This window comes from Thamnophis sirtalis, unplaced genomic scaffold (genome assembly GCF_051295495.1).
Source record: "Thamnophis sirtalis isolate CommonGarterSnake01/CBP01778 unplaced genomic scaffold, rThaSir2_p1.2 scaffold_5, whole genome shotgun sequence".
NCBI lineage: Eukaryota > Metazoa > Chordata > Lepidosauria > Squamata > Natricidae > Thamnophis > Thamnophis sirtalis.
In genome coordinates this window covers 44,148,440-44,171,454 of record NW_028261385.1, presented here as the reverse complement: position 1 = coordinate 44,171,454, position 23,015 = coordinate 44,148,440, and the positions used below count along the sequence as shown (strand labels likewise).

Here is a 23,015-nt window from a genome sequence, read left to right as displayed (position 1 = left end):
TTGTCATCTTTCCATAATTAATTGTAATTAGTCATATACCTCTATGGAAAAGTGATACTGTCCTGGAAAAATCTGTTGTTCATAGTTGTACCAAGCAAATGTTCAAAGAATCACATCCTTCAATTCTTTAACATTCTAACTCAGAAATCTGCTAATGCTTTTAGATGGTTTTTAAAATGAGCATACAGGTAGTCCTCGAGTTACGACCACAACTGAGCTCAAAATTTATGTTGCTAAGTGAAACATTTAAGTGAGTTTTGCCCCATTTTACAACTTTTTTTGCCACCATTGTTAAGTGAATCACTGCAGTTGTTAGTAACATGGTTGTTACATGCATCTGGGTTCCCCTTTGATTTTGCTTATCAAAAAGTCACAAAAGGGGATCACATGACCCCAGGACACTGCAACCATCATAAATATGAACCAGTTGCCAAGCATCTGAATTTTGATCATGTAACCATGGGGATACTGCAATGTCATAAGTGTGAAAAATGGTCACAAGTCACATTTTTCTGTGCCATTATAACTTTGAACATCAACTAAATGAACTGTTATAAGTCAAGTTCTACCTGTATAGGATGATACTGTTCCAGGTTATTCTTATTTTTTTCTCTTTCAAAAGGTAGAATAGTAAGTTCCGTTCTAAGAAGTATTAACTTTATCATGAGTGATCTAATAACAAAGCTTTTTCATCATGATTCATCCAACACTTAGCATAATACTGATATCTCAGCTTTTTATAACATGACTTCTAGCACATACCGTTTTGTCTTGCACCAACAGCAGAAATTATAACTGGAACTGAACAGTGACTAAGTGTTTTCTTTATCAGTGGTGCATAAATATCTTTAACTTCTTGAAATGAAGACTTGTCATTTACAGAATATTTAATCACAATGATATCTGCTTCTCCAATGAGGTTCCGAGATGTGTACCAGTCACTTTCAAAAATATCCTATATATACAAAACAAAAAGATGGAGCTAAATTCCCTTTTTTATTGATCAAGAGATCAGAGCACACAACTGTATAATAATTGAAAGTTTACTAAAACTTAGGATACATTTCTTTAAGATGTCCGCAATAAATCAATTTGTTCAAACCATCTTGCTTTCTATGTCTCGCCTGCAGCAAACTTTATGTTAATAAGTCTTTTTTACAGTTATGAGTTTGTATACATAGGGTGATGAAACTAACAGTTCATGGCTGTAAAGGATTTCCAATCCAGCTGTCTAAATATTAAGATAAAGTTTCTATTCAATTATTGATACATTTTATATACAAAATACATCCATCAAAACTACTACTCATTTCAATTAATTATAGCAATATAAGTTATTGGTGCAGTACTAATACATTTTGAAAGCAGAAGCATTTGACTTTTAAAATGTTATTCTTACTGGAAATTAAGGAAAAGGTATAACTGAAAACCCTGACCTTGATTTACCAGATAAATAACTGTCACTAGTTCTTCATTTCTGAAGATCAGTAAAACTATTAGAAATCAATTGCTAAAATTCCTAACAAAAACAGTGTTCTTTTTTTTAAGGTTGTTCCAACCTCCTTTAATGATTGAAGAGCAAATAGCTAACTAAACAAAACATTTTACAAGGGCAATTAGAAATACTTTTTCTGAGATACTGACTGTGCCAGCTTAAGTTTTCCTACATTTTCCCATCATTTACAAATACCGTTGTACCCCTTGATCACTCCATCTTTTATTACAATCTTTATAATGCTTTTAAAGTTCAGGTTAGAATCATGATACATTTATTCTTATAAGAAATTGAAGTTTAACTGTTTTTCCCCGTGACATTCTGGGAAGCTCACTACTTTAGAAATGAAAGGTCAGCCCAATGCCCTTATTGTCAGCTGATGAAAACTTTAGGCCTACTATGAGTGAATTTTCTGCACTTTTTTGTAGTATCACAATTCAAAGGACTTCAGAAATCACACAATTTGAAAACTCAATTAGATTATCCAATATTTTTAAGTAACTGAGAAAAAAGAGAACATAGACTAAGTTCAGAATGTTCAGAGGTATGAGGAGTACCTGCGAGTGGGGATTGAATGGAAAAGAAAGACAAAAGTTATGCAGGAACAATATTAAGAGAAGACACAGAATAGACCGTAGGAATAACAAAATTGAACTGACATAATGTAGTTTGACATGATGAATATTCAGAAGTTTTACACCATGAATATGATGGACTGTATACACTTCTCAATCCACATTTTGAACCTAACAAATTATCCATTAGGAAATATTAGTGTTGAAATTCCTAGATTTTTACACATGCAAGATATTGCTCAACCAATGACAGATATCCCTAGATATTGTCTCTCTATTTCAAAGATTCAGAGATCCTTATTCACACACAGGCAAAAATTGTGGGGTGGGACTAGAATAATTAGAAAATAGCAAACATTCCATCTGAGTACAAATTAACATCGTAAATACCACAAGTGATGTCTGATTTATATATATGTAGAACACTTTACAAACTGCTGCAAAATAGTGACCTCCATAAAAAGTTAATCTCAGATGCAGTTTATTTCTGAAGTCTTATATAAGACATACGTAACTAATGGTTGAAATGCACTTTTGAGACAAAAATACAGGATCACCAGGATCAATAATCTTCAATTATCTGTGTTTGCATGTAAATGTATGAATTTAAAGTTAGTATGTAAACTTAGGTCATGTTTTCTTAATTACTTGGTACAGACAATTACCTTCAAATGTGCCCCAATCACTCTTCTGTCCCATTAGAAGTCTTGAGCACTAAATAGATTCCCCCCCAAAGTTATCTATGCATATTTCATATATAACACATTTCATGGAAGGGGGAGGGAAAGGGTGGACTGAAGCTGAGTATCGATCCAGTAAAGGTAGGTCCTAGATATCATCATCCAAATAAATTAGAAAAAGTGGTTTTGAGCATGTCTCTTCAAGCAAAAGTATTTTAACTAATTCTTTGTATTAATTAGCTTTTAAACCTGTCCCATCTCCAGACAGGAAACCCTCATCATAAGTGAAACTTCTATAAAAGAAATCCTTTTGGCTCAGACAACTGCAGTGGTTATAATACTGTAGTGTTATATAATTCTACTATTCAATAATGTCAGTAATAACAGTGTGAAAAACAACACTGTGGTGAGAATGATAAGAACTGTCTCATCTTGTTTAGCTTACTTTCTTAGTTTTCCAGGCCACCCTGCATATAGTGATTACTTCTGCTGTGTCCTGGTATTCTAAAAATACACTCACCCTAATATTCCTCTTAACCTCTTTCGGTCACAGATTGGAAGCCTATCGTTTACATTATAAAGGATTGTTTTATCATTTAAAATTTAAACTCTAGGAATATGGTCCACAACTATCAGATCGTTTCAGGGGATGGATCCTATTAAAATATGTTATCTATCACCAATAACTAAGATAAGCAGCATTTCACTTGTAAGGAATATACTACCAATATCATCTGACAATATTGATAGCCTTTCATAGAAATGTAGCTCTCTGCTTTTTTCAGATACGGGATTTATTTCTTGTATTTAAAATTTAAACTACAAGCTATTTATTCACATCCATATAAATCACTCAAAATCTCACATAAAGATATGAATCTAGGTAGTTGCCGATAGGAATTCTAATACTAACATCAGAAACATAACTGAAAGCTATTTTTTGCATGATTAAGAAAAACAACAGTGTCAATTTTTACAAGTTTACATTCATGCAGTATAAATAATATTCTAAGCTGAAAGTTAAACAATTTGCTTTTAGAAATGATCCAAATTAAAAGTTAATATTGAAAAAACATATTATATTCTATTGGTTTCAGTAAAAAGTTTTATTCTATAACAAAAAACTGTTTCAATATAGGAATAAAAATACTTTTTATATTTTAAGCTTATGAGATACCCCAAAATGTATTTGACGGGGAGCAATCTGTAAAAGATTCACTCTTTTTTATCCAATTCAACATATTAAGGGGTGAATATTATTTTAGCACTTGGCCCAGATTATAATAAAACTACAATTCTGCATGTGATTGCAGTGAAATAAGCCTAATGGAATACTATGATACTTAGGTACTTCAAAATAAATATGTTTAAAATTGATCTTTTTTTATTACATTCTCTTACCCAGAGAGGACAGTCATGTACCACCAATCTGACATTTCCAAACACACAAGCTTGATACTCCGTGAATGCAGGATTTCTAAGGTAACTGGCAGAGTTTAGTAACAAATTACTGTCAGTCTCTGAAACTAAAGCACTTCTCCCAAGATAGGTCCATATCAAACTCTTCTGCTGATCATCCTCGGAAAATCCATCTCTTTCATTCCCAAAGGCTACAATGTGAACAGACCTACAAATAAATAACATTTCAATATGTTGAATTAAACATTTACTAAAACAAAATTAAGAAAATATAGGGCGGGGAAAAGAGGAAAACCAAATTACATATTTTTTTAAAAATAAACCCAGACCGGTGTACATTGATATAAACACAGACGCACAGATATGATTTTAGCGGATTCCTAACGCTAAAGGAACAAACAATAATAATCCACATACATGATTTTAAATCCAGAAGCACGAAAGCAAATTTCCTTGGAACTCCACAAAAGCTGCTTGCATTACAAATCCAGAGCCGTTTGAATTTATTCTTCCTCCATTTCCTGAGGGTCTTTCATTCACCTAGTCGCAATCGCGGTAGCTCTGGGGAGTTTCCGTTCATGTCTTGTTGAGCAATCTTGTCTCTGTAAACCAGAAAGAGGGTTAGCTCCGTGACAATAGCTTGCTTGCTTGCTTGCTGTGCTGAAAATGAAATTAGCACATAAACTCAGCAACTACAAGCCTCAAGCTCAGCCATTGCCTCGTGACGTCAGTATACGCTACCAACAAAGAATATTAACATCCGCAAAAGGAAGAGCGCTCTATATTTCTGCAAAGCCTGATACAATCAGACGAAACCCACACACATAAACTACAGCTTTGGGAAGGGTAGCATCTCACTGAACAGAAGGCGACTTCGTGATATATTGCTGCTGCTGAAAAGAGATGCATAATAAATCCATGAGCTCACTGGCAGCCAATCCACTTCCAGAGTTGCCATATGCAAGAAGTCAGGCAGATCAAGTTAAGAGAAATGTCAACATTCTAGAAAAGAAATGTCCCCAATTTTAAATACCTTCCACTAGGCAGTAGCAAGACAGTAGCAGTTTTTAAAACAGTAGGAATACAGAACCTGACAGATTTCACATTGAGCTGTTTATGATCAGTTAACCTGATCAGTTATGATCAGGCTAACATTAATTTTTACTTAATCTTAAAATAATCTGTTGGATGTATTTTTCAAAAAGTTTGCAATGATTTTCTCATTTCCTCATTTTTTGTGATCAGTTGAAAAAAATGTCATTTTGAAGAAGAAAAAATGAGCATTTTAATTTCAACATTTTCCCTGTCCTGGGTGCTTCTATAAATTAATAATATTATAGAAATATCATTGTCAATAAAACTCCTGAAGGAATGTTTCAATTACAAACTCTGGAGTTTACATGAAATACAGAGGAAAAGACCTTTTCCTATATTCTGAATATAGTAGTGAAATCTGTATTGCTAAAATGAGGGGAAAGTATGCAACATTATTTCATCCCCCCCCCCCAATTGCTAAAGTGTAGTTATTCAGCCTTGAAATGTAAAACAAGTTAGGTTTGCAGTAACTTTATATTATATAAAAATGTATTTTAAATTGATTTATTTTCAAAAATTTCAAATATGTTATTCAGAAAACAACTTGCTTAATTTAATGAATTTAGCATAGTATGCATAGCAAAGGTATTATTTAACCTACTGTCATTGTGCAACCAAAGAGGCATTCTTTAGCCCAAGAGGTAAGTACTGGCAAATTTGGGGTTGCAAAGTACAAAAACAAATGTAGAGGAGAAAATCTGGTAACTCAAAACAGCCCAGTAAATACTAAGAATATGCAATGTATACTGACTGTTGCAGGGCAGAAACATAACATGAGGAATTAAGGGAGGAATTGTATTTTTGATTAAAGGACCTGGAATTCTAATAAAATAAATGTTAATAATAAAATAACTCCAATTAAAGATGATTCACAGTAGTTTTTGTTTTTTGTCCCACTTTTGGAAAAAACAGTTCTGGGAAAACACTGTTTTATACACTAAATAGTCCCAAAGGATTCTGGAAAGTTTGGGCACACATACAAATATCCTCAAATGGAGCCAAAAACCTGCATGTGAGCTATCATTATTATAGTTCATATCCCCTGTGAATTCAGACAGTCAAAGAAATATATTTTTATTTGCTATTTCAGTACTTAGGTCCTTTTATTTATTTATTTATTTTTCTTTCCATTTAACCCAATTGGAATTGGGAGTTAACTGTGCCAATTCTGCTATTGGGCAACTGTCAAAGCTCTAAGGAGGCTTAGGCTCCCTCCTATGTGTCTTTGGCTAACAATTTGACATGCACGTTCTAGTTGATGTTGCAGGCAGGGAATGTTATATAAGTAAACTTAGTCATCTTTGTATTCACCATAATGGGATGTGTAATTTCCTAGAGACAAGAAAATGCTCTGGAAAGTTTTAAAAAAATCACAGCCTTAAGCTGCATGTTTGTTTGTATGTTTGCATGTATTGTAGACAGAACGAACAAAGATATGCAGTTAGAACCTAGCACTGAAAAACACACACGGCCTAGTGTCCCAAAATATTATAAACTCTTATTAGTATTCTAAGACATTAGAAACAATAAAATTAAAATTGTTTGTGCAAATCAGTTTTATTAAAATATTAATATGTATGTCTGCTCAAAACTATATGAATTTCTAATATAAATCAATGTAAATTATTTAAATTAAGGTTTTTCCCTTAGTAATGTATATTAACTGCTATAAATCTGTCTAACCTGATACCCTTTATTGTTGTATAAGTAGTTTTACAACCATAATTAACCAGATCTTGAGTTAAATGGTCACTAAGTGAAACTGTGACTAAACTTATTTTACTTCAATCTTGCTTTATAAACCAAGTCATAAATGCAAGAACTGGTTGTAAAGTTATTTTTTCATCATTGTTCAGTTGTGAACAGTTGCTAAATGAATTACCAGTAGTTGCTAAACATGGACTATCTATAGCTTAGTATTTATTATAAATGTTTAACCACCCATTGTAGTTTATTCCCAGATATAAGGGAGTCAAGCTATACTCAAAAAAAGCACATAAAATGAAAGCCTAAACATGCACATTATTTTTTTTCTGATAATTCAGTAATAAAAATAAGTGTCATAACAAGATCTATTATTTTAACTACCCACTGTGGCCTGATAATAAATTTGAGATAATATTCCAGCCTGGAATATAGATTTATGACATAAACGAACATCATTGTGATCTCTCTCAGGGACTATATTACAGTGATAAAGCAAGATGTTAAAATGGAACTCAAGGTTTCTCTCTTGTCACAGCAAAATTAGTAGACAGAACTTTAAGGACCACAAAGCATTTTTTAAAGAAAGTTATTTCAGATTTTATATGATAAAATCAAATTTATGGAAAAAATAGCAATTTTTTATTTTCTTTGTTTGAATATAAAAATAACTTGAGAGCTCTTATAAAAATAGGAATTGTACATAATTCTAAAACAAATCTACTAGTAGCATGTTTATTAACTACGGTACTGTTTATAATTAAAGAGGATACTTTGAAATAAAGAAATATTTTGAAATACAAAAAATGGAAGGCACAAAATGTCAATGTCTGAATCACAAGCAGTGCTGCTTCATTTCATTTTAAATCTCTTCATTCAAAATCTGGTATCTCTGACATTGTTTATTGCAGAATTGTGTCCCTAATTTGTTGCAGATGACCTGAAGAATGACTTGTATACAATGAATATTATTGATGTAAAGTTAGGGAAGTTTTATTGGGCAAGATGCTTTTCATTAATTAGATTTTAATGGGAAAGTGATTGCTACGCTCTGTCCCTTCCTCCTTCCGTCCCTCCATGCCAGAAAATAATGACAGTGCCAGTGGCTTTTAACGTTGACTACAAGGTAATCCCATCAGATAAATTAGAGTAATAGAAATGATTTTTTCCTGTGACTTTACTTAGGGAAGATGAAGCTGATTATTATTAATAGTGATAATAATAATTCTTATGTAGCCTGACTACCAGCAACCTTTTTCTTTATGGTAGGTGAAATACTTTAGATAGAAATGAGTCACTGTTCCACTTCCATTGTTTCAAAAAGAAAAATTGAATTGGAATTTTTTTCTTTCCTATTTCCAAATACAGCATATTTCTGTAGTGTTTAGATTCATGTGTATTAAGAAGGTACGTCTCAAAGAAAGTCTACTGAAAAGAGAAAAACAGCCTTAGGAAATTCTATCGGGATTTTTTTTAAGAGTACATATGTAAAGCTTTATTTTCTTGTTATTTTTAATATACAGAACGTGTTTTAATATATGTAAACTCCATCCCATACATGTTCCCCTTTAGGGGAGAGATGGGAAGATGCGGCCTCGGTAAATGGGACGGCGACAATAGGGATTCTCAGCTATTCCCACGACACGGAGGGTAGGGAAAAACGTTCGATGCTTCCCACGTCAGTCAGGTACCGTATAAATGATTTAGCAATAAAGCTCGGCCAGCAGCGTTTCCTCAAAGGCTGCTTCCCCCCGCGATGGGGTGCAGGGGTCAAATGCGGCGGTCAGCGAGCAAGGCAGCCACCGCGGCCTCGCTCGTCGTCCGCGTTGCCCCCTCAGAAGCGAAAACGGCTCCTCGCGTTCTCTGGTTGCCTTGGATACCAGGCGGAGGCCTTCTTTCCTTCAGCCTTCGGCCGTTTGCCGCCATTTGGAGGAACGCGTGCTGCCGAAGGCCGGTTGCGGTGGGGTAGCATTTCGTCCTTTCTCTTCCCTCTCCAGGCCGAGTAGCCTGACATGCGCCGAGCGAAGCCCCCCTGGGGCGCCTCGATGCTGTGGGAGTGCGCGGTTAGCTGCCGCCAGTACTGGAGGAACGTGGGACAGCCGGAGGGGATCGTGTCGGAGCAGGACACTGACCATCATTTCGTGCATCGAAGCACCATTCCTACCATGCATTTCCAGCCCAGCTTGCCCAGGTTCCTCTGCCGTACCCCAAGTTTCATGGAAATGGGGGGGGGGGGGGAGTAAGCTGACTTTGAGTACATCGAAAACATCCTTCCTTCTCCCTTTCCCTTTCTTGGAGTGTAGCTGGATCACTTGGTTGTAGGGGAAAGCACTTGGATGCCCCATTTCTCACACACTCTTTGTGAATGTAACCCAAACAGTACTATTTAAGCCGTTGGGCCTCTTTCAAAAACAGCATCCGGTTGCCGTTGGAGCAGGCAGCTGAGCTCGGGGTTTGAAAAAAGGCCTGCAATAGCTTCTCCTTTTTCTAATGTAGCTCTCCTGTGAAGATCCCCATACAAAGCCCAATCTCTTTCTGCCCTAGTCAAAACAAAAATGTTCGTGTTCAGGTGCCCTTGTCCAATATTTCATAAATCCAGATAAAAATATTCTTCAAGGAGGGGGGGGGGGGGACACCATACCTAAAACTGGCAGGGCAGTTTTGTATATAAACAGTATATAAACAGGGAATAAGCCTGCCTACTTTCACCAATTATGTTACCTAGTTGGGTAATAAAATATCTAAGCGAGCAATTAAACTCAAAGTGCAGTAAGGATTCCATAGGTAATTTCATCTAAGATCTGTTTAAATATAAACTTGGATATTGATTTTATACTTAAGATTTATTAAGTTAGATTTTATAAAATAATAATTATTTACTTTCTGTTACAACACAAATATTAAAAATAACTAAGTTAATTTTAAGATTTATGTTGTTAAAAAAAACAGCTACTCATCCATATGATTGTACTGAAGGGAATACTCTTGCTACATCTAGTGTGTATCTATCCTAGTTAATGAAAACATCTAGGAAGGTGACAGGAGGCTGGTTAATCTGTGATTGCTGCCTTTCTCCTTGATAGAAATAATAGTATGTCCTTCAAAAAAATCTCTAGAAATAAATAACAGCTAAGTTCATATATGGGATGAGAGAATTGATACAAAATGCCAATTTATAATTTGTTAATTATATCCATTTTAAGGTTGCCTATTCCTAAACTGGAGGACACTATTAGTAGATACTTAGCTGCTCAGAAGCCGCTATTGAATGATGAACAATACAGGTATAAAAAAGACATTATATAATTATATAATAAAAAAACAGATAAAGCAATTATATTTTTAAAAATATGAATATATCAAAATATACAAAATACTTGTTTCTCTGTAAATGATTGTATTTGCTACTCTAAATAGTCAGCTCTTTGTTTTGTTAGTGAATTTTCTCTTGCTGGCTATGCCTAGAGGAAGAATTATAGGACAATGCTGAATTATTGTTTTGCACACATCACAGACCTCCCCCCCCAAAAAAATCCCAGATTCAGCTTTCAATATGTCCTGATTTACTGAGCAAAGTTATTGTCTGGAATTCTAGAAATTTGTTGATTAGATCAGTGGACTAAATATCCATATTCATACATAGCACTAGGTCAGAATTCTATAGAACTCTGGCCTATCATTTATGATCATTTGCATCTTTTCCAATTGCTCCTGCTTGGGTTTGTTTCACTAGCAGGAGAGACAATATAGTTATAAACTAATTGGTCTCCTCAACAATCTTAGAAACTAACTGTAGATACTGTTTCTTTATTCTGGTTTCTAATGAGAGAGGAAGACCAGAAATTCCAGTTTACAGTTTTTCTTTCTTTTTAGTTCTGTTTACTTTAGCATCTTTGACTAATGGGAAGGGGAGCCCAACAAAGTGATCAGGTAACACTCTGCACATGAACATAAGCTTTGAACTATTGTTACATACAAAATACAGGCAGCATTAGGTAATTTTTCCATTGTGCTACTTTTTTATTTTTATAAGCTATCCTTTCATGAAATCTTTGGCATGAGTACATGTATATTAATCCAAAGCAGTACCATATAGCCTAATGTGTGTTTTTTTTCCTTCTGTTTATTTGTGTCTAATTCTTGGCAACAAATTCATTCAGTTTTGTTAGCAAGGTTTTTTTTCAGCAGTGATTGCCATTGTTTCTTTCTTAGGTCTGAGAGAAAGTGACAGGCCCAAGGTTAAGCAGCTGCCTTTGTGCCTAAGGCAGGACTACAACTCAGAGTCTCTCAATTTCTAGCCTGATGCCTTTAAACAGCAGTCCCCAACTTTTTTTGGCACCAGGGACTGGTTTTGTGGAAGACAATTTTTCCAAAATCTTCTGAGGTTAGCTCGAAACACTGAAATCTCACAAAACTGGGCAATTTCATGGTATATGTTTGTTCCCACATGATTGTGCACAGCATCTGGAAAAGTTCCTGATCACTAACATATTTGGAACAAGAATATTTTATTATAATTAAATAATAAATTATAATGTAATTAAAATTATATTAGTTATAATTTCAATGACTATTCAAGTGCAATAATAATCCATTTGTAATTTCTAGACTTACTGTAAAAATTGCTACAGAGTTTGGAAAAGGAGAGGGGAAGATCATACATCATGATCTTCTTGAACATGATCGGATTAATAATCATACAAGTTATATATCAGGTTTGTTTTTAATATTCTTGATTATTCTTGAGTCAAACATAACATTATTTAAGCTTGTTTTATTTGCTATTTATTTTTATTGAGCAAATATATGTATTTTGTTTTTGATGATCTGGCTTTATAAGAATAGTATCTGTTTTGAAACTGCAGTTTTTTATCCAAGCTTAAAAAGTATGTTATACAATGGCATGTTCACTCATGATGAAGGAAACAGGATGGTAAACAGTTTCATTGGAGTTCCATGGCCCACACTAATTTGATTGTTTCCTACAGTAATTTAAAGGTCATCTGCAAGCAAGTAATTTGGACCTTGATTAGGCTCCTTGATGATTTAATTAACTTCCATGACCATGAGAAAGGGATCACAGAAAAAGAATGGGCTATTTTTTATCATTATCCTACCTATTACAGTAATGAGGAGGCAGATCCTACAGATTAACTCTGAAAAAATATTATCTTGAATGGAATATTATTGCTTCTGAATAGAGAATTCACTGAAATCATATATGTTTTCATGTATGAACTCATGAAACTTAAGACTTTATTCAAACAGAAATATGAAATAACATATGATAAAAATATGCCTCTGTTAATGTGTTATATGAGGTGGACTACTTTTGAAGTTCTGCTCATAAGCTATGATCTTCATCTTATTGTCTATATCACATTTACAAACTAAGAAGAATCATGTATGAAACTTTATAGAAGTGAAAAACAGGTGAAAATCCCTAATTGACACGTTGTTTTACAAAAGCAAATTAAAATATTTACTGCTTACCTTATAAGAATTGCTAAGCTAATACTTAGTTGCAATGTTGTTCAGAAATCTCATTTAATTACTTTGAGAAATTTGCAAAACATAAGTCAAATACAAAGAAATGAAATGAATAAAAATTAAAATGCCTAAAACATAACAATTGTAATTAATTGTTTTTAAGTATCTCAGCAGGTAATAATACTTAACTAGCCTTTTCGGATTTGGATTTGTTTAGGATTTAGGATTTGTTTTTATTTTTGTATTATTTTAATGGTTGAGAACAAATTATGTTCAGTTAAGCTGCATTGTTGTATGTTTGGTTTGCACAATAATATCGTATAAAATAAGGTATATTGGGACCAACTGTCTATTGCCTCGAAATTCTGTGAATATTTGACCATAAATCAGTACTTGTGTGAAATGGTGCGCGTGCGGGTATCTGTCTTGATTCCTGTGATTACTTGGATTAGTTCCTGCAGTTATCTTGACGAGATTTCAGAAAAGAAAATATTAATAGCAATAGCACTTAGACTTATATACTGCTTCATGGTGCTTTATAGCCCTCTCTAAGCAGTTTACAGAGTCAGCATATTGCCCCCAACACTCTGGGTCCTCATTTTACCAATCTCGGAAGGATGGAAGCCGAGTCAACCTTGAGCCGGTGAGGATCAAACTCCTGGCAGTGAAGTGAATTAGCCTGCACTACTGCATTCTAACCAATCCGCCTCCATACCTCTAATAGGTAGTTCTGTAACACATAACAGGTAGTCCTCAAAATATGACCACTCATTCATGACACTTTAAAATTACAATTTCTAAAAAAGTGGGTTTAAGATCTGTGACTGAAGTTATAACTATTTCAGTGCCCCACAGTCATGTTATCAAACTTTGAGTGCTTGACTGCTTGCAAACAATATAATAAGGCCGAGCAAACTGGAGTTAGCAGCAGGAGTAAACTGGCAAAGGTCAACTAGTGTCACTTGCCAATGGCAGCATCAGGGCTGGAGTAGAGGCCTCCAGAGGGCTCAGCCAGCTGTTACCGCCCCCAGGCCTCTACTTCAACTCCAGCACTGCCCTGCCCCTGAGAAATATTGCCTCAAGCCTCATACCCTGGCCAGCCACCCCACCACCAAATCCATAGTTCCACCACCACCCTCATTTCACACACTCCCTTGGACTCAGCTAACCTTCAGTTAATGATGTCTGACTGTGCTATATGTGAGGCAACTGCTGACCACTCCAGGCCTTCTTCCCGTGCCACATGCCCCATACTTAACTCTCTTTTGGAAACCTTCCCCAGGACTTTCAAGAACAGGCACCCTATTTGGAGAGCGGCACAAACCCCGTTCTCACAGGGCTTTGGAAGACTTCATTCTCCAAATCATGGGTACCATTTCTTCTCCAAATAGTGCCCTTGATTTTGTAAGACCTGGGGAAGACCAGAAGATTTCTGAAAAATTGTGAAAATGGGGCATGCAATTTGGAGAAGGAATGGTGCACGCAGCCTTGGAAGAAGGCCTGACATGGCCAGCAGCTGCTTACAAACAGTGTAATCAGGCCGAGCAAACTGGGGTTAGCAGCAGGAGTAAACTGGCAAAAGTCAACTAGTGTCACTTGCCAATGGCAGCATCAGGGCTGAAGTAGAGGCCTCCAGTGAGCTCAGCCAGCTGTTACTGCCTCTACTTCAACTCCAGCACTGCCCTGCCCTGCCCTGCCCCTGATAAATATTGCCTCAAATCCTGGCCAGCCATCCCAGCACCATTGTGCAAAGCTGGAAGATTGTGGTACAGACAGATGTTTGGTAGAACTAACTAGAGTAACACATTATGTTAACTTAAATGCCAGATTAAGGAAACTTGTACAAATATGAAGTTGTGCTATTTTTATTTACTTGATTAAAAGTGACAATTTTATATGACATTAGGTTGAAATTAATCCACTTTTACAAGACATTTAAATACAATTACAGAAAAATAATATATCAATTTAATCAAAGGTGTTTCCAGTGTGGGGAGTTCTTATACAATTATGTCAGAGAAATCGAGGTTATGTTAGAAACTTAATTGTTTATAAGAAATAAATGAACTGATTTAATCCAGTGAAAGTAATGGAAATAGAGTGCTGTATTGGCACTATGATTAACAAGCTATGTTATGTATATTCAGGAGATGCTGGAGGGTCATATGCCATACATCAATTACACGGTACAAAAAGCCAACTGAAAGGCTCAGGAAAAAAACTAAACATTATGTATTCACCAGATGCTCTAGCTTCTTTATTTCTGACTTCACAGATCATAACTAAGAGCATATTCAGACACATATATTGGAGATTTTTTTTAAAAAAAAGTATATTAAGAAAGGGTGTATGTTTTACAGAAAGTTACAAAAATAAATGCAGCTTTTCTGGTATTTAAAGAAAATGTAGAATGAAACAAATTTGAAGGGACCTGTTTGATTTTCCATAATACATCTATACAAACTAGTGTTTAGTGTGTTTAGTGTTTATTGGTCTTGTATGCTAGTCTTTCAAGTTTATATATTAAACATTAAAATGTATTTTAACTGAATTATTTTTATTTTTGTAGGACCCTGGTATGACATGTATCTTTCTGCGAGAGATTCAATTGTTTTCAACTACAACCCTTTCATTTCTTTAAATCCTGATCCCAAACCTGGATACAATGATCAAGTGGTTAGAGCAACCAATCTTGTTGTTTCATCGTTAAAGTTTCTTAACACCTTGAAGAATGACTATTTACGGCCAGATATATATTATGTAAACCGCAAATGGGGTCAAAGCAAAATGTTCAAATACTTCATCCGTGCTCTTCCATCTAATCTATCCTGGTATGGAGCATATTTAGTGAATGCTTATCCTTTAGACATGTCACAGTATAAATCTCTCTTCAATAGTACCAGGATACCTAATTTAAGTAAGGATACATTATTTACAAGTGAATTTGCAAGACATTTGTTGGTGATGAGAAATGGTCATCTTTATGTTTTTGAAGTACTGGATCCGTTTGGTAACATTCTACATCCATCTGAAATTCAAGCTCATTTAGCACAAATAATATTTGATGCTGATCGTTTGCCTAAATTTGAACTTTCATATCTCACAACTGAAGAAAGAAATACTTGGGCAAATGTAAGGCAGCAACTTGTCCAAAACGGTAATGAAGAAAACTTGAAGAAAATTGACAGTTCAGTCTTCTGCCTTTGTTTAGATGATGCTTCCCCGCAAGATGAAATTGAACTCACTCATTGTTTTCTTCATGGATATGGTTTTAATCGCTGGTTTGACAAATCCTTTAGTATGATTGTCACTAGTGATGGAAATGCGGGAATAAATTTTGAACACTCTTGGGGAGATGGTGTTGCAATTCTGCGTTTTGTTAATGAAGTCTATAGAGACAGTACAGAGCATCCAGCTCTTGTGCCAGAATCCAGTCCAGCTTTGTTTGTTCCAGCTTCTGACAAGCTTGAATTTAATCTGAATAATTCAATAACATCTGCAATAAATGCTGCACATATGAAATTTAATGAAACATTGAAAAGGTTTACCGTAAAAGCATTTAGATATGAAAAATATGGGAAAGAGTATATAGTGAATAAAAACTTGAGTCCGGATGCTGTGTTTCAACTTGCTTGTCAAATGGCTGTTTATCATCAATTTGGAAAATTTCTTCCTTCTTATGAAGCATGTAGTACTGCAGCTTTTAAACATGGTCGCACTGAAACAATTCGACCAACATCTATGTACACTGTAAAGTGTACAAAAGCATTTATTGCTGAACGAGGAAAGCATAGCATTCAAGATAAGAGAAATATGATTGAAGAATGTTCGATGTACCATAGACGCTTGCAGTTGGAAGCTACATTAGGTTAGGCCTTTTCAATACTTTGTTATTTTATTTTAGTCTTGTGATAAAGTCTAGGAATGATACTTACGTGGACTGTCAAATAATTTGTGTCATTTAACCTTATAGAATATGAAAAGAATGGGATTTCTGTTGTGGGATATACTTTATGGAAAGAATAGTTAGAAATTTTCACATAGTTTAACTAGTTCTTAGTTCCAACTTTGTTATAGTTATAGCTTTGGTATGGTTATAGAGAAATATAGAATGTAGCAACATTTTAAAATATTCTTTCATTTATATCTGCCTGTCTTCTAAGTAACTCAAGTCATTATGCTTCCTACTGAATGGGGATTTGAATCCTACTCTACCCATCTCTAATCCAATACCACTGCTACACTATATAGGCTTTTTTAATTATGGGAAGAAAAATGCTATTTTTGCAAGCTGTTAAAGGATACATCTTTTTGTTTCCTTCTGGGCACTTTGAAAAGATTGCTAGATATTACCTTATTCATTTTTTTCAACTTCTACCATGCTTCAATTTTCTAGTGATCCCAATCCAAGCACTAATTAAATATGACTGTCAAGATTTTTTTCCATTTCAGTCAAGAAAGTGCCATAGTGTCATCAAGAATTGAGCTAGATTTGAGAGCTATTTTGTTTTTAATGATATTAACCAATATCTATTAAAGGTTTGTATAATTCATCACTTGTTTAGTGATGAAGAAATAACTTTATGACAAGTTGTTGCATTTACAACCTTCAAAAGTCTAAAGTAAAAGCCAAAAATAAAATAATAAGTAAAGTTATGGTATCACTTAGCAACTGCTTCACTTAACAACTGAGTGATTGTTAAACTGGAATTACCAATAGCATCTATTTAAATGAGAGAATATAATCTGTCCAAATGAAGGATAGTCAGGGCACAACATATTTTGAAAGGAGATGTATGATTATTATTTTTTATTAAACAAAAGTTATTTGTATTAGAGAAAGACTTGGGAGAGGAGGGGACAGCAATAAGCAAACATTGGATTACAGTTCTATTTGGGGATTCTACAATAGAAGGAAGTAAGCTCAGTAATATCTGGATGATCCCAAATTCTCCAGTATTATATATTTATATACATTCTTTATCTTCCAAAAATTATGTGGAATTATGGTTTGTGATTGTTATAATTACAAAGGAAAGGAAAGGAAAAAGTTCTTTAATTCAGTAATTACTATATCAATAGCAGCTCCTATCCTGTGAAACACCTTTCTTCCTGAAATCTGGCAGGCCTTCACCCTTTTAGCTTTCTGGGAGGAACTACTAGCTTTTCCTCAAGAGCAAAGTTGGAGCCCAAAGATTAGGAGGATTGGGAATGGTAGATCAGGCAACTGATTGTCTTTGTTTTCTTGATTTATATATTATTTGGTTTTATTATTCTTGTGGCTGCCCATAATTGTGTTTGATGAGATAGGTGGCCATATATACGTGTATATTTAAAGTAAATAAATTACTATAGAAGCTTTTGCAATAATTCTACATTTAAAACTTAACTTTTTTAGCATCTGAATTTAAATCTTGGTTTATTTGTTTTACAAGCAGGTATTTCTAAGTAAAATCATCCTAATAATACAGACTTGGATTTTTAAAATGTATTTATTTAGACTAAAGAGAATTATTTGAGACCGATTTTTAATCAATTATGGTATATAGAAATTATCTTTTTCTTGATATGGGATTAGTTATTAGGACTAGCCATGAAAGTTCAGTATTTACTAAATAAATACTGTTGAAGACACACACACACACACACACACACACAAATCGTAGATTTTCACAGGTGTAGGTATGCTGGTCTTGTTGCATTCGGGTCTTGTCCCGCTCCTAAACAGTGAATCAGAAATGTCTTCACTTTGGGGAGTAATTATAAACCATTGTTTAATGAAGTCCACTTTCCATTTTAGTAGGATTTCAAATTTAACAAAACTAAATAATTTGGGCTGAAAAAACCTTGCCTTGGCATTTATTATATTTAGTTTTTCCTTTTATTTTCTATCATGCAATAGCACAGGGGTGTCAAACTCACATCGTCACGGTGGTGGCACATGACATATCAGGACTTTTTTCCCCTTTGTTAAACCGGGTGTGGGCGTGGCCAGCACGGGACACATCCAGCCCGCAGGCCACAAGCAGTACTTGTGTACTTATGTCTGGATACTGCAAAATGTCTGGATACGGGATACTTATGTCTGGATACTGCAGTATCCAGACATAATGCATTCTCACATAATGCGTTCTCAGCATTGTAAAAGCCAGTCTGCATGTTACTAATAGTGTAATTCTGCTATAACATTCAATGCTAAATCTATAAGGTCCATTGTTATTTTTGCTTGGAAAAGATTTGTGACCATTTTATACATTGCATCTGACATGCACAAGAGTAATTCACTTTTACAGAGACCTTTCTTAATAACCACTCATTTAATGATCGTTCAAACGTACGACATTGCTGAACAAATGACACTTACAAGGTCCTCACAGTTTCAGCCATTGTGGCACCTCTGCACAATGATGACACATGATGTCACATGATCACAGTTCAGACAATTGGTAACTGGTCTACATTTCTGACCATTGTAGCTTCCTAGAATCATATAATTGCAATTTGCAACAAAATTAATGGGGAGGTGAATAAGAAGTTGAAGTTGCAATCACATGAGATCCTTAAATGACCCACAGTGATTCACAATAGAGGACTGCTGGAACTACCATAACTAAACAACATGGGCATGTAACAAAATAAACAAAATATTAAAAAGTTATTTATGCAGTTACTTATCAAGCACCTCTAAATTATATTAAAGTAATCAAAATATCTTTACAATTCCCAAGGCAAGTCACAACTTTTGAGCACCCCTAATATTTGGAATTTTAAAGTTGACAAATTTGACACACCCTAAAATTGTAACATAACACTTTACAGTTATTTAGTGACAGAAATTCCAGTTTAATTGCCATTGTTGAGCAAGAACTACTACTAATTTTTAAACAATATATTACTTACTAATTAATTAAACTTGAAAACCTAATTCAATATTCCTTTTTCATTTAAATATTTTCTGTCGTGTGTATATCATGTCATAATAATACTAGTTCTTCATTATTGTGGTCTCTGTGCAAAAGGCATAGGTGTTCTGCGTTTGCACTGAAACTCCATCTGGAACCTTCTTTAACTGAGATTTTAGCAGGAAGTGAATCCATACAGTTCATGCTCCGGGCCAAAAATTGGTCCACCAATGCCTCTCAGGATCAAAGCACTCCTAATTGGGTAAAACATAACCAGAACTAAGAAATTTTGTCTCCTCCCCTTCCCTTTTGGAATTTGGGAATATAAGGAGCAAATGGAAAGAACATCATTACTTAAATGGAATAATAAGCTGCACTGATACAAGCAATTTCTTTTCAGAGAGAAGCAAATCAAATGTTACTGTTACTGTCACTTATTATTCATATATGTGGTGCCCAGAGACCATGATGAAAGAATAGATTGCTTAACTGTAACTACAGCTCTTTGTCTTGTCATCCATGCCACAATTTACTGAGCCACAATTTTCCTTGCTACAGGTGCCTGCCTTGGTAGGCATTCCTGATTTCTGAACTGAAATGACAGTCTCTTGAGAACTGAGGGGAATGCAGGAGTTTCTTCTAGGAGCATGCACAGTAGGGATACACTTTCTGCCAGAAATCCCATCTACAGAAGATTTCTGGTTGAGCTTGGTGCAGGTACAGAACCCATGTATTTGTTGGACAGATGATCACTCAAACAACCATAGTTACAGGTAAGCTAAAATTCATGTCGCCATTCGTTTGTATGGTTGGTTTTTGAATGTTTGGTGAAAAATGGACACAAATATTTTCATAAACTTCCTGTATTCCTTCTGCCAAAATCCACACTAGTGTTTGTATATGTGTGTGTGTCACTGCCAATTAGGATCCCATGAAAAAGTCTGAAGTTTTCAGATTTTTATTGTCATTTATAAAATAGTTATTTAATATTATGGAATAATATGGAAATAATGTATAACAGAGAAGATGAAAAAGTAAATAGAGAATAGAATAGAGGACAAAGTTTGGAGAAAAATTGATAAAATGATAACAAAATATTAAAAGCAGAATGCAGAGTTGCAGTACTGATAATACAGTGTTTAACTTCAATTTATTTCTATAAGCTACAAATATTTGCATTTGTATATATATATTTGTAATATATATACTATATATTAAATGATACCCCAAATTATATAAAACCCAACAACTTAAGCAAAAGCATACAAATTAATTCATGTCTTAGCGCACTGCAAAACTATTCAGTCTCTCTTTGGAGAGTTATAATATTTATATTTTAACATGATAAAGTAGGAGGAGTTGTTTTCTTGCACAGTACTAGAAATCAGAAATTATATAAAGAGGCAAACAATCAGATTCCACAGTCGACCAAACATGAAGCAATTCCATGACTTAAGAAATGTTGATTATGTCCAGAGTTTGTTGGTACTGCTGAGTCTTAAGAATAAATCTATGGTTAGATGGTGCTTGATTTCATCATGTTCTGCACATACCTATAATGTGTTCATAGTATAAATATCCTACTCACTCTTTATATTCAATGAATCTGTCTCTTTTTTTATCCAGGTCAAGGATTTGATCGCCACTTATTTGCTTTGAAGTATCTTGTCCAGCGCAGAGGTGGAACTATTCCTGAAATTTATACAGATCCAGCCTATAAAAACATAAACCACATTAACATTTCAACCAGTACACTAAGCACTCCAGCAGTTAATCATGGTGGATTTGGACCAGTAGTGCCAGATGGTTTTGGGATAGGATATAATGTGTTTGATAACTGGATAGGATGCATCATTACTAGCTATTTGGAACAGGAATTAGATGAACATCTAACATGTCTTCAGTGCACATTAGATGATATATTTGAAGTCTTAGAAGGCCACCTTAAATAATATTACATTATTTTGAATTGAGTACATAGCTATTCAAAAACAGCTGATATTTAAATAATGCATATATTACTATGAAGGGTAATAGTAGATTAAGTAGCACAACAAAGCTGTTCAAAATGTGTTCAAAATGAACACTTTAAATCTTAAAGTAGTTTTAATGACATAATAATACTTAAATCTTTGTTCTCCATTATATTGTAACCTCTTTTAAAATATATATATATATCAATATTTTCAATTAATTTTATTGATTTTCTGGAGTTCTATGTGCTAATAAATCAACATTTGTGGAAGAGTATAAAATGTTGAAATTCCAAAAACCAGCAAAAGTAAACTATGTAAATTATTTATTAGATATATTTTTATTTGACAAAGCCAATGCACAATGGGTTTTTAAAAATAAAATGTTGAGCTGGATTTCATAACATGGAAAACTGCAAATATGTTTTGTCATGTGAAAGGATGATATTATTAAAATAAAGCGACTTTCCTTTTATATTTGCTTGCTGAAATTACTTCATCTAAATGAGAATAATCAGATATAGTATTGGTGTATTGTATAATGCAGTGTGCTATACTAGTCATTAATAATGAGTGTTGTTATTTTTGTAACATTGAGAATCTCCATAAATACTGCTTTTTGTATTTGCCTTTCACATCTAAGATATTTAATGTACAACTCTGAATCAAATGAGCTTTTCCACTGCCATATTCGGAGTGTAAGACGCCTTTTTTTCCCTCCTAAAAGAGGGTGAAAATTTGGGTGTGCCTTATATGCTGAATATTGCTGAAGCCTCGCCCACCCACTGGCTGTTTTCGGACTCTGCAGGCTCTGTTTTAGACCTGTTCCAAATTGCAGGGATCACCACAGCACATCACTGCTTCCATACCTCTTGTTTTTTATCTCTGAGTCACATTTTCAACCTCCGAACACCCCATTTTAGACCCATTTCAGGCTGCGGGGATTGCCACAGCACATTGCCACTGATCACCACCTCTGCGTATCACATTTTTACTTCCCGCACACCCCATTTTTTGGCTCTGCATGTTGCATTTTTGGGTGGTTGCAGGAGGCAGGGATTGGTGGCGGTGGGGATCTGAAACTGCCCAAAAATGCGACACAAGGCCAAAAATGGGGCGCATGAAGGCTGAACACAATGCGTGAAGGTAATTGGTGGCAATGTGCTGTGGCAATCACCACAGCCTGAATTGGGTGTAAAACAGCTTTTGGGGGCCCAAAATGTGACGCGATGGTCTGTGGCGATCCCCACAGCCTGAAACAGTTGATTGTGGGTATTCCGGGAGGATGATCCACCCACCAATCAGCTGCTCGTGCTGAATCAGACTGCAATAACGTGCTGAAGCTGATCAGGCTGTTTACTGTTTGCTGCAAGGATGCTAGCCAGATGAATACCAATGGATGCTGGTAGGCAGAGACAGAATTTTTCCCCCCTCATTTTCCTCCCCCAAAACTAATGTGTGTCTTATACTCCGAAAAATACAGATATATATTTCTCTGGAAATAACACATACGGTATTTCAAACTTTTATTACAATATTATTAGTTATTATAGTAACAAATATTCACATTAGTCTGTAATCTCATGTGAAAACAATCACAATTAGAGGATACAAGGAAGAAATTTAGGAAAGAATTATGAAGAAATATTTTTTGGGGGGTTCTAAAATTGAAATATTTTTAT

General features: G+C 34.7%; 2 protein-coding genes across 4 annotated transcripts in view; one reads left to right on the top strand and one right to left on the bottom strand.

Annotated features, from left to right (window-relative positions):
- The window catches only part of RHOBTB3 (Rho related BTB domain containing 3), a 76,837-nt gene that overhangs the window by 32,141 nt on the left and 21,681 nt on the right, over positions 1 to 23,015 (bottom strand). The window contains exons 2-5 of one of the 2 annotated variants that reach the window (XM_087715730.1): positions 20,949 to 21,074; positions 4,587 to 4,771; positions 4,152 to 4,377; positions 763 to 955 (exon numbers count right to left, since the gene is read on the bottom strand). In XM_087715730.1, the coding sequence (XP_087571856.1) occupies positions 763 to 955; positions 4,152 to 4,377; positions 4,587 to 4,588 (421 nt within the window). In that variant the 5' untranslated portion in view covers positions 4,589 to 4,771; positions 20,949 to 21,074. Of the gene's footprint in view, positions 1 to 762; positions 956 to 4,151; positions 4,378 to 4,586; positions 4,772 to 5,027; positions 5,138 to 20,948; positions 21,075 to 23,015 lie in introns of those variants that run through there. The other variant, XM_087715731.1, reaches the window with a different exon arrangement.
- Positions 8,667 to 22,498, top strand: LOC106554574 (carnitine O-palmitoyltransferase 2, mitochondrial). Of its 2 annotated transcripts, none has more exons than XM_014073284.2 (5): positions 8,667 to 9,159; positions 10,172 to 10,252; positions 11,577 to 11,683; positions 15,028 to 16,326; positions 20,987 to 22,498. In XM_014073284.2, the coding sequence occupies exons 1-5, from the start codon at positions 8,981 to 8,983 to the stop codon at positions 21,310 to 21,312; spliced, it is 1,992 nt and encodes a 663-aa protein (XP_013928759.2). In that variant the 5' UTR covers positions 8,667 to 8,980; the 3' UTR covers positions 21,313 to 22,498. The 2 variants fall into 2 exon arrangements, with proteins under 2 accessions (XP_013928759.2, XP_087571855.1); XM_087715729.1 differs by lacking the exon at positions 20,987 to 22,498 and adding an exon at positions 19,919 to 20,218.